Raw genomic sequence first — 12,345 nt, forward strand, 5'->3', positions numbered from 1 at the left:
AAGGGAAATAAAATTCGGGTGATACAGATTTTTTAGTATGCTTAACTATGTCTCGTCTTCTTCTAATCTAAAGCTAATGTTTACGCTGCACCTAGGGTTTCCACAACGGATCCGAAATGTATGGGAAGATCCGCGGGTCCGGATCCAGATCCAGATAATTTCATACATTTCGGATTCAAATTGCAAACCCTAGCTGCACCCTAATAGGCGGGATGCAGTTTTTTACTACTTGAGACTCAAATAATAAAACCGAGATATACAAGGTGATCAAAATGAATGGGGATCCTTGGTGATTCATATTCGGTATCGTGTACTGATTAGAAAAAAGTAGAAGAAAAATTTGTTACAGGCGAAAAACATTTATTTTTCTATGGGGCAGGTTGCCCAAATCGGCCAACCCTCGATAAAAAAGTGAAACATTTTTCGGATATACATATTTTTAGGGTTCCGTAGCCAAATGGCAAAAGTTCTGTCACAGCCACTTTTTTCCGAAACTATAAGAGCTATACTGTTCAAACTTAGTAAGTGGATGTATTCTATGAACCGCATTAAGATGTTCACACAAAAATAGAAAAAAACAATACATTTTGGGGGTTCCCCATACTTAGAACTGAAACTCAAAAAATCTTTTTTCATCAAATCCATACGTGTGGGGTATCTATGGATAGGTCTCCAAAAATGATATTTAGGTTCCTAATATCATTTTTATCTAAACTGAATAGTTTGCGCGAGAGACACTTCTAAAGTGAAAAAATGTGTGTGTCCCCCCCCCCCTGTAACTTCTAAAATAACAGAATGAAAAATCTAAAAAAAATATATGATATACATTACCATGCAAACTTCCACCGAAAATTGGTTTGAACGAGATCTAGTGAGTAGTTTTTTTTAATACGTCATAAAATTAAAAAAAATTGTTTTCATCAAACCCATACGTGTGGGGTATCTATGGATAGGTCTTCAAAAATGATATTTAGGTTTCTAATATAATTTTTTTCTAAACTGAATAGTTTGCGCGAGAGATACTTCCAAAGTGGTAAAATGTGTGTCCAAAGTGGTAAAATGTTGAACAAGATCTAGTAAGTAGATTTTTTTTAATACGTCTTAAATGGTACGGAACCCTTCATGCGCGAGTCCGACTCGCACTTGGCCGCTTTTTTAGTTTTTCCTGATCAGAATGATATGCCCTTAAACAGATACCCACTATTTTTGTTAAACCTTGTTTATACAAAAGTCGTTAATTTTTATTATATTGCCCACAGAAGTAAATTTTTCTACAATATGTTTCACCTATTTGTATGAAAAGACGGTCAGATTTTAACAGAAACGAGCTCTAACTAGGATAACTAGGCTACAATAATATAACCAAATGGTAAAGTAGTAGACAGAGAGCCAAGTCAAATGAATTGATCTTACAAAATCTTGCCTCTTTTGCTTTATTGAATTGGAATTGGATTTCGATTAGACTAATACAGAAAATGTAGGCCTTGATAAGGTTAGCTATTTAGTCAAACATGGATACAATTGACGTAAGTTGGCGATATATAAGTACCGCGCCGGCACCTGCTGCGCATTCGAAGACTGGTCTCCTTCTGGAGTGGCTAAGTGTGACGCAGAGTCCTGCAAAAACCAAATATGGTGTCCGCAGCTCTTGTGCTTCTCACGGTAACTATACTACTTTTATTATTTACTTTGTTAATTTAAAGTATTATTTTGATAAATATTACGTAATAAATACATTAAAATTAACTATAAACTAAATTAAATTGAAACTAAACAAACAATGTCACAAAAAATTAAAGTAGTTTTCAAATAATGAATATAAGCAGGCGTTACTTTGTGGAAATTCATACGAAATAAAATGAAATATATCACTTTGCCAATCCGTGAAAAGATACCTATAACGTGCTAGTTAATCAGTGCTAACTGCTAACCGCTTATACTTACTATCGTATTTTTACATGCAATTAATGTTCCCACCCTAAATTTATATGTTGTGTTTCATTGACTTGTAGCGAAGAAAACTCACATTCTACAACAAAATAAAAATTCTCACAGATAATCCAAAATAATTTCTGCAATTTCTGAGGTGTGCGTCACCAACCGTTTAAAAATCTGTACACTCCTTAATGAACCCCATAATGTAGTTCTACGTGAAAACGATGACAGGGAGTTCATTTCACAGCCATTCGCGGAAAAAAAAATTGAAAGCATATCGTGCGGCCATTTACCGCGGGCTTCAGTAACCCGACAGATTTTGACCGCATCAAGAAACTAACATGTCATACAAAGTGTTCTGAAATCGATCTTGTTTTAGAGATAATGCCTATTCTTGTGAAACTTGATTTCTGTAATAACTCAGTGAAAAACGCCTTTTTGACTGCGGCGCTGCCAATATGTGACTTGGTTTAGACATAGGTACCTACTTACTAACAGACATTAAAGTTTAAAGTATGGAAGGTAGAGACAAGGAACAAAATCTCCATATACCAAAAAATGTCCGACAAAAAACCATAAATAGGTGGCGCTACAATACCTAGAATACTTGAAAAAAAAAAGACTAATCATAGACAGCGCACTTCACTCCGTCAATAACGCCTAGGTTCTTCGCTACTCTAGCGCTACTCTGGAGAGATTTGGAACTATTATTTATAGCTGACAGCTGGACACTTTTGCAACAATTCTGCCTAAGGAGTTTCTGTTCCTTGCCTCTACCTTCCATAGTTTAAAGTAAACTCGCAAAATGTATCTGACAAGAAAATAAACGTTACCTACTTAGATGTAAAAAAAATAACATGTCGTGTGCCGAAAAAACACACACATACAATTTTTTTTTGCCAAATTTGACCAAAAGTTATAACATTTTTGCACCGTGTGACCTCAAGAATGCTAAATATTATTATTTTATTAAATGTTACTTAGTTTAGTAAACATTTCATTATTATGTTTTTGGAGTTTTATTAACAATAAAAACATACAACTTAAATTACGAATCAATAAATTAAAAAAAAAACAACAAATTTCGTTATAAAATGTGACGTTACACAGATACCTTAGGTACCTTAAGGCCTACATTAGGTCGGTATTAGAGCGTCGTTAATAACAGCGTAAGCGCCGAAGACTTAAGGTATTTATTTACTTTTACCAGTACGGAACGTCACAAATATTTGCCTAATACGGCAGAAAAATTACAGAAATTATGCAAAATTGGACTCTACAATTTTAAACTCTAAATCACGGTAGTAAATATTTATTTATTTATTAAAACTGTATTGCACAAATTTACAAAAAAAAAAGAGTACAAATGGCGGACTTAACGCCTTAAGGCATTCTCCCCTAACCCTCTCTTCTCTCTGTATTCACCCCTTATTAAGCGTAAATACAGATGGTGCAGCAATAGTTTATAAAAATATTTTCATATCCAATTTGTAAATCAAAATTTAAAATCCAAATTGTAAAAAAAATGACTACAGATTTTTTGGGTTCCTGGTTCTAGAGCCACAGACAGACACACAGAGAGAGAGAGAGAGAGAGAGACACAGAAACGAATGACTTAGCTAATCTGTGGGTTTTTAACTTCATTTGTTTTTATTTTCACGTATTTAGGTGCATATTATTGGAATGCCACGAGTACACATTAAAGATAGAAGGATAGATCCTTCTATCTTTAAAACAAAAATGTTTTATTGCATTCAAATAGTACATTACGATACAAGTGCGAAAAATAGGAAATTCGAAACGAGTGGCGATAAATTAAAACACGACCGAAGGGAGTGTTTTAAATCGACACGAGTTGCGAATTACCTATTCGCACATGTATCGTACAACGTTTTACAGTACATATGGCCCTTTAAATGTTCGACACAGTAACGTAATATGCTACTTCTCGCACTAGTGCTATAAAGTAGCCCCATATGTACTGTAAATAATATTTACAGTACATATGTGGCTACTTTCCTATTTTTCGCACTTGTATCGTAATGTACTATTTTCATCTTAGATTTTTTTTGGTATTTTTGTGGCAAAATCGTTTATAATTGCGAAATCTTTTCTTCTTGTTTCTATCGGTGGCTATCAATAAAACACAAAAAATCGATGACTTTCAACGTGTGTTGCCAAAGTCTTCTTACAAGTAAAATTAATTAGTACCACTGAAAATCCGCACCATGGCGATGGCCAGATAAAATATCGTATATAATATACAAATTATGGTCTCGTTCAATTTCAGGTATCGATACTAGCAGTCCACGGGAAAAACGTGTCTACAGGTACCTAATTACTAATTGTACTTAGTGTTACATATTTTCAATATATTTAGTATATGTATATACATATAGTCAGTATTACCGGTGTACAGTCACGTCTGATAATATCGATACGAAAAATGTGCCAAAAATATGTATATGCTACCTTAATATATGGGCAATAAAGTTGTGTATACATATTTTTGAAACTTTTTTCGTATCGATATTTTCAGACGTGACCGTACACCAATTTATAACGTTTCCTCCAACTTATAACAAAAAAATGTGCAGATTTAGGGTAAAAACAAGTGACGTCGCGACAGATTTCATTAAGCATGTTTGCTAAGGGTTGCGCCCGGGCGGACCGTCGACGGCGAGCAAAAATTTTTAGTTAGTCATAATTTTTGGCGCACTAACAAAACTGTATGGAGAGTTCGTTTTAGAGACGGACTTTACAGGAAGGGTATGCTGATACATACCGGGTGTTTCCTGTAACAGGAGCAATAAATTAAAATAGTAGGCTGTACTCCTCAAACTGACCAACATTTGTTCCATAACTTTGTAAAATAACTTATGTTTTGATTTTTATTACACATTGAAGTTAATTCTAAGACGCAATGTATTGCGAATTTTGTTATGTTTAAAGCGTGACAAGGCAACATCAAACACACTGATTTATATGAAAAAGTTAAAAACTAGATATTTCGTAATTTTTAAAAGTTGTTATTCGAAGGTAAAATCGTTTCAGAAGTAGGTACAATATATGGTTTAATTATTTGCTCGTGTTACAGGAAACACCCGGTATATGTCATCTCAATACAATTTTGCGAGATTTTGCATTTTTAGGTTATAAATTGTATGGAGTTGACATCTATTAGCGTACCCTTCCCATTTGGAAAATACTATAGCTATCATGTTTAGAATGCTGTTAATATGAAAGTTATATTTTTCAGACGGCCCTATAATTCCGCCAGGATGTGAGGGAAAGACGCTCTGTGACATTAAACCAGCTGATTACCCACAGGAGGAGATCGATAATTACATCATCAATAACCCGGTAATAATACTAACCTGACTAATTATCCCATAGTCCAGTATTTATCTTATCTTATCTTTCGGGGGCCCTTATACTTGGATCCATCGGGATCTTGTGCAATTACCCCCTCAAATGCAACCTTTTGGCTACTCAACCATCTATGATTGAGCTCAAGGGCAGCGCTTTGAATTCCTTCCAGATAGCCTGCCTCAAAATCCTTCCTTCTTTGACTAGTTTGACTGGTGCGTGCGCGACATTCACACATCAGAACCCCTAGTGTACCTAAATTTATTCGATAGGGTGACATGACGTACGCGTTTGCGTTAAGTATCATTTTGTATGGGATTTAGAAACAGCGCGCCAAGCAGGACGTTTTGAAAACTCAAAATCTCATACAAAATGAAACTTAAAGCAAACGTACGTCTCGCTATCGAATAAATTTATACTAGGGGTACAGGTGTAGTGGATAATCGTTTAGTTCATCGCTTCCACTCAATAGTATAGTACTTACATTTTTGAAATCATCAACTCTCAATACTTCGTACACCCTGAGGTGCCTCTGAGTGCATGCTATGTCACGGGTCCCCAGGGAACCTGCGTACATTCGCCATCAAATATCGTCGGGAGAGAATCTGAGAATACTTTTGTACTATACGCCACTTACATCGGTTTGCAGGAGAGCGAAATATAAAACTTTTATATTTAGGAAATATTGAATTTACTTATCATTTAGGCACATGCGTTTACTATTTATAGTACCATACAAATATTTTGAATATATTGGTAATAATGAAATAGAAGCATTTTTATTATTGCCATATCCGTTTTTGATGAGTAAATGTTAAACGCAGAATATTATCATGACACAAAATTTTGGATACCTATGCCACAATTTTTGTGATAATTTTCTGTTAAAAGAGTATAGTTTTATTACGAGTACTAATATGCGGATATGGCACAATTTTGTAAAATATATTTTTTTAAACCGATTAGTGTCTATTATGGCTATAACTGCAAACATATTCTCAGCTGACAATACGTATGTATTACCACATTACATAAAGATATCTGTTTCTAAAATGCACTTTAGCATTTTGATTGCTATTTTTATAGACAGAACGACGAGTTGTTAGGCCAATGTTATGAATTTAATGTGGATATTCTGCAGCTAAGAAATATTACTTTAAGTGAAACTAAAGTTACCAATTTATATGAAGAGGTATAAGCACCTATTTTCGAAAACATGAAAATTTATCAACTTATCCTTTTCTAGGATTTCCACAAACGCCTAAAGAGGGAGTTTTTTAGTAAAAATCTAAACCCAGTGTCGCTTGAAGAAGTTGATAGCACTAGAGGGAACTGCCCAACGAAATTCGAGGTGCGTATAATCCAAATTTAAGAATTACTCGCGCGTCACTACTCACTACAACGGTCCAGTTCCGGGCCGAGGCTTCGTTTTCTATGACAGATCGATGATCACGTGACGCTTTCTATAGAAAACTCAAGTGTCAGGCGATTTGACCCGGACCCGGGTCGTTCTAGCGTGAGTCATTCTTTATTGTTCAGGACGATATTGTTATGTCTGACCATCATTTCATGTACAGTCAGCTGAAGAGAAAAAAGTGACCAGCATAGAAGTTTATATGCAAAGGTGCTAAGCGAATACTATTGACTGTACATAATGTATATCTTTATATTAGTACTGTACTGGCATGAGCCTAGGCAAAAGAAATTGGCCATTGTCATTCAGCTGGGTCATGCAGGCAACAGCAGGTGTGTTCCGCAGGGAACACACCTGCTGGGGGACTTTTTCGTTACTCATAAGTTTTCACCTTTCTATACAAACGGAGTTTCGTTCTCATTTTGAAATTACGTGTTGGATTGTAGTGGAACTTTGCACATACAATGACATGAGGTATATATATATATATATATATATAATATGCCTCTAATTAGTTTATATTATAAAACAGACGAAATAGAGTAAAAACAAGTTTTGTATGAAAAACTTAAATTAGCTGCATTTTTAACTATGGTATCTGAAGCTACATTAACTAACTACAAGCATATATATACGTTATCCTATTGTAAGTACAAAGTTTCAGAGCAATCCAGCTAGTCGTTTTAAAATGAGAGCGTAACTACATTTGCATGGAGAATCGAGCTTGTTGCATACTTAACATACTATTGATTTTTTTGTAGTTTTACATGTAGGTATGTAAAATGTACAATTTTTGGTGCAATAAAGAATATTTACTAACTTACTTACTTGATTTATATTTACTTTTGTTTGCAGTCCACAAAACCATTCCAGGACTTTAATCCAAACACCTTTCCCAAAGTAATCGTGCAATCTCAGTTTCACGAACAGATAATACAACAAGTAACATGCAGTACATCTTCGGAGAGTACTGATGAGTAAGTATATCCTTGTATTCTGCCTTAAGGTATAATAGTCGACTATTAGGTACTTCAATATACAAAAAAAAAAATTACAATAAATAAATGTTTGATACAGGCTTATATCGCTGGCTTTTCTTTCAACAGGCAACTTATACTCATCGAGCAGGCAACTTAAACTTATACTTTGATAGCTTGAGTACATTATTCGCCAATAAACACTATTGTTGGCGAAACAAATGTAAAAAATGTACTAGACTTTATTTAGAAAAAAAAAAAAGATAATTCTAACGAACTCAAACACAGGATGCGTTGTTTTAACATTGAGCTACTTACTATGACCAACTTAATTATATGTCCATCATCAGATTAACTCGATGATAACATAATATTGCATTGTCATCCGAATTACATATGAGTTGAATCTTCACATACATATTATGTAGGTAAGTAAAGATTCAACTCAATTGAATATTGGTTTTAATTTATTTCGTATGTATCTTTATGTATTTACTATTACTACTACTACTTAATGGCGCAGCGACCCAAAATGAGTCTTTGCCTCCGACACGAGTACTATATGTATTTAAGTGGTTTATAATTAATTTATGTGAATTAGGACCCTAATTCTTTCAATAACAATTTCTTTTAGTTTTAAATTCACCGCCTACAATCTTTTCTGCTTTGCCCTAAGGTTGACTGGCATTAAGTTCGCCTTTTGTACATTAAGTTTTTCTTTTGTGCAATAAAGTTTAAATAAGTAACTACATACAAATTTTGCAAGTTAAATATTAGCACGTGAAAATTTATGCAGTTTGTGGTGTCTCTATTTTTGTCATCGGTGTGCCATAAGATATTAACATATGGCGTTAGGCCCGGCACCCACTTTTTTTTGTTTATTTTTTATTTATTTAATAAATCTTACAGCTATTTTTATAGTTTCCCAATGCGATAGTGTAGGCAGGTCATCATCATCATCCTCCTAGCGTTTGTCCCGTACTGTGACAGGGTCCGCTTTCCTACTTTTCTCCTTCCACTTCACTCTATCCTGGACGTCGTTTTCCGATAACCCACAGGCGTTTAAATCTTTAGCGATGACATTGCGCCAGCGCTGCCTTGGTTTGCCCCTCCTGTTTGGGCCTGGTAAGGCAAAACTAAGGGCTTTGTTGCCTACGTATTCTGGCGGCCTTCTTTTGACATGCCCAAACCACCTCAGCCGACTTTCTTGGAGCTTATCGGAGACGTCTCTTACCCCGAGGCTACCACGGATGTGTTCGTTTCGAACCCTATTAATCCTGGAGACGCCTGACATCCACCTCAGCATCTTCATTTCTGCCACATGGATGGCTTGGACATGTCGCTGGGTCATTGGCCATATTTCGCTGCCATAAGTAAGGACCGGTCTTATGATGGTCGTGTACACGAGGCCTTTCATTTTTATCGGCATTTTACTGTCGCAGGTCACACCAGTCACCTCTGTCCACTTTAACCAGGCGGCCGCAATCCTGTGTTGAATGTTCATCTCCAGTAATCCGGAATCGTGCACAATGCTCCCAAGATATTTGTATTGGCCGCATTTCTGTACTTCCTGTCCGTCAACCAATATTGGCTCGGAGTCTGTGCGAAGGGCTCTCGTCCAAGGGGCCGTGCGCATCAACCCGGTGCGCGCGCGCGGCTCGGTCAGCAGGGGCGGCCTGCGCCTCCGCCACACGTATCGTGGGGGCGCATAAACACCTATCGTAGCTGGTAACTCTGGGTTACAGATCTTTCCACGCACTAACCTAAATATATTAGAGAAGCGCTGGTGGCCTAGCGGTAAGAGCGTGCGACTTGCAATCCGGAGGTCGCGGGTTCAAACCCCGGCTCGTACCAATGAGTTTTTCGGAACTTATGTATGAAATATAATTTGATATTTACCAGTCGCTTTTTGGTGAAGGAAAACATCGTGAGGAAACCGGGCTAATCCTAACAATGCCTAGTTTACCCACTGGATTGGAAAATGGCAGTCGATTTCGTAAAAACTAGTGCCTACGCCAAATCTTGGGATTAGTTATCAAGCGGATCCCAGGCTCCCAAGAGCCGTGGCAAAATGCCGGGACAACGCGAGGAAGAAGAAGAAGAAGAACCTAAATATATAAGAGGCTAGTGCCAATCCCTTCTTACCTCTAGCTGGTTATATCCCACCATTCCAAGCATAAACAGGGTTGGATACATTCGAGGATAGAAGGGGTAGAACCTGATGAATTTATTTTGGATTCGCTCCAAAATAAACTTCTATTTCGCCTCATTTGGGCTCCAGATGCACGAACTGCTCTCCAAGTGGCTTCTGACAAGGGCTTCATACAGTGCGCGCATATTTTTTACGTTGGAAAACCCATGACACTGCCGCAGAACGAATCCCAAGTTCCTATATGCCTTCTTGCAAATGATGGCATACTCATACTGTTGTGTTCCTGCCGGTGAGTAAGGTTGCCAAAGGTCAACGAGGGGAGGGAGGGTTGTTAGGGTCAGCAACGCGCATGTAATTCCTCTGGGGTTGCAGGCGTACATAGGCTACGGAGACTGCTTACCATCAGGCGGGCCGTATGCCTGTTTGCCACCGACATAGTATATAAAAAAAGGAAATGTGGTGCCTAAATTAAAGATCATCAAACGATCCATCGGCGCCCCTTCTACCACGTATTGACGATGTATCGGGCTATAGGACTTCCTGAAGGACATTGACGAGCATTAAGCCACATTAAAGTGCAGTTTATTGTGATGACTCCATTTAACCACTCGATCAATATCATCCTGCAACTTGGCACAGTCCGATACAGCCTCGGTTTGACGCACAAGTTTCAGGTCATCGGTAAAGAGCAAACATTCCGCGTTTTTTACCACACTAGGTAGATCATTAGTACGAAGTGTATCGGACTCAGATTACTTTCTTGACTGACCCCGGACCTAGTATAAAAAGGTTTTGACCTGTTACCTGCGCAGTCCACGTATTGGCTCCTGGCACTTGACTATCGGCACGCCTCAGGCATGCCGAGGCATACTTAGGCATGCTGAGACGTCCTCAGGCATGTCGAGGCATACTTGGGCATCTCGAGGTGTGCTTGGAGATGCCGAGGTGTTATTAGCAAGTCTGCCATGTCTAAAACACGCTTGAGAGACGCCTCGGCATTCCCAAGTACACCTCGACAATCTCGACATACCTGATGACGCCTCAGTAATATGAACGAAGGATACTTTGCCGTGCCGTGCCGATACTGGGCGCCAGGCCTTACTATCTTTGGCAAACATGCCATGTAAAGGAACTGCAATTGCCATTATAAATCGAACAGATTTCCATGACCAATTGCATCCCAGGTGAAAACTCGTACAGTTTTTTTAAGTATTTTGGTGGCTGCCGTTCCTCACTGGCACCTATTTACCGGCGCCGCTCACCTTTTGAAGCGAACTTTTTTGGAATACCTCGAGGGAAAGAAACGCATAGCTGCTGTATTCGTGCCTTTTATTTGGTCGATCATAATATCATCGCAAACAAATTCGAACACTATGGCGCGCGTGGCATTGTACTCACGTTATACTCAATTCCTTCTTATGTGACAGAGAGCAATCGACTGACGTCAATAATAAGAAGTCAAGTCCTGTCCCATTGGAATCAGGTCCGTACCGCAAGGGTCGAATATTGGAAATAACATTTTCCTAATTCTAATGACAGACCTTCCGTTTGCCTCGCCAATAGTTGACTTTATAATTATTACTAATATGAATAAGAAAAAATGAAATAAAGGGAAAAATAATAATAATGAAATGTATTTCGTCATTTTGTCTTTGCAAATTCCATACAGCATTCTGACTCGATAACTAAATATAAAATGAAATCATGTTAAGAAGAAAATTACACAGTTACAGTTCACTAATATTGTTTTATTTTTGCAGGAATCAATGCTTTGGCGAATTAATAAAAGGTAGTAATATAAAAACTAAGTGCATACCAAGAACCAAAAGGCATACGTTCATCATATATGATCCTGAAAAAGGGGACATGGCCTTAGAATATGCAGATATTAATGTAGATTGCATCTGTGCAGAATATGATAATTTTGAATAAAAGTCGTCACGAATCACTACCATACATTCCGTAAAACCATCAGGGTTTGAACTTTTGATACAGATTTGCGTCACATGATGTGCGTTTTGCTGTCACAATTTCTTCGTCAATATTTCAAGTGTTCAGAACCGACTTAAATTTATAAGGTTTTATATCCGTTTTCTTTTAATACATAATTATTATGATCATTGTACCCACCTCTGTACCAATAAAGCATTTCATTACTGAATTTAGATGTCAATTTTGTTATTACCCCGAATTTGTTCTTCACCTTCACCATTTCGATTCAATTTATTGTTTCGCCTGTACCTACACACTCGTCGAGAGCCTCTCGCCGAGAGTCTCCATACAATTCTCACAAGATAAGCTCTAATAGCCTATCTACAGTTATAACATGATTGGTTTATAATCGATATTATTATGTTTAAGTTAAAAGAAAAATGGAAATTCATCTCGCTAGATTCAAACTCGCATCCACTCGGAACACCAATCCTAACTCTTTCTTAACCAACTGAACCACTGAAGCACAAATAAATAAAATAAATACTACTTTGATTGTAGTGCGT

At 37.3% G+C, this 12,345-nt stretch overlaps 2 protein-coding genes across 2 annotated transcripts; one reads left to right on the forward strand and one right to left on the reverse strand.

Annotated features, from left to right (window-relative positions):
- The first annotated feature begins 1,520 nt into the window (after positions 1 to 1,520).
- Positions 1,521 to 12,008, forward strand: LOC133520789 (uncharacterized). The gene is made up of 6 exons (XM_061855451.1): positions 1,521 to 1,662; positions 4,226 to 4,265; positions 5,195 to 5,298; positions 6,551 to 6,655; positions 7,574 to 7,695; positions 11,608 to 12,008. Exons 1-6 carry the CDS (start codon positions 1,633 to 1,635, stop codon positions 11,777 to 11,779), a joined length of 573 nt encoding a protein of 190 aa, XP_061711435.1. The 5' UTR covers positions 1,521 to 1,632; the 3' UTR covers positions 11,780 to 12,008.
- LOC133520788 (uncharacterized) lies at positions 7,702 to 11,374 on the reverse strand. Its single transcript, XM_061855450.1, has one exon. It carries the CDS (start codon positions 9,329 to 9,331, stop codon positions 8,660 to 8,662), a length of 672 nt encoding a protein of 223 aa, XP_061711434.1. The 5' UTR covers positions 9,332 to 11,374; the 3' UTR covers positions 7,702 to 8,659.
- Positions 12,009 to 12,345: the final 337 nt, after the last annotated feature.

Source organism: Cydia pomonella, chromosome 8 (assembly GCF_033807575.1).
Source record: "Cydia pomonella isolate Wapato2018A chromosome 8, ilCydPomo1, whole genome shotgun sequence".
NCBI lineage: Eukaryota > Metazoa > Arthropoda > Insecta > Lepidoptera > Tortricidae > Cydia > Cydia pomonella.

Coding starts and splice junctions, on each gene's coding strand:
- LOC133520788 (XM_061855450.1), bottom strand. CDS start 9,331: ATGCGCACGGCCCCTTGGACGAGAGCCCTTCGCACAGACTCCGAGCCA.
- LOC133520789 (XM_061855451.1), top strand. CDS start 1,633: ATGGTGTCCGCAGCTCTTGTGCTTCTCACG. Junction 4,266..5,194: donor CGGGAAAAACGTGTCTACAG/GTACCTAATTAC, acceptor TATATTTTTCAG/ACGGCCCTATAATTCCGCCA. Junction 5,299..6,550: donor ATTACATCATCAATAACCCG/GTAATAATACTA, acceptor ATCCTTTTCTAG/GATTTCCACAAACGCCTAAA.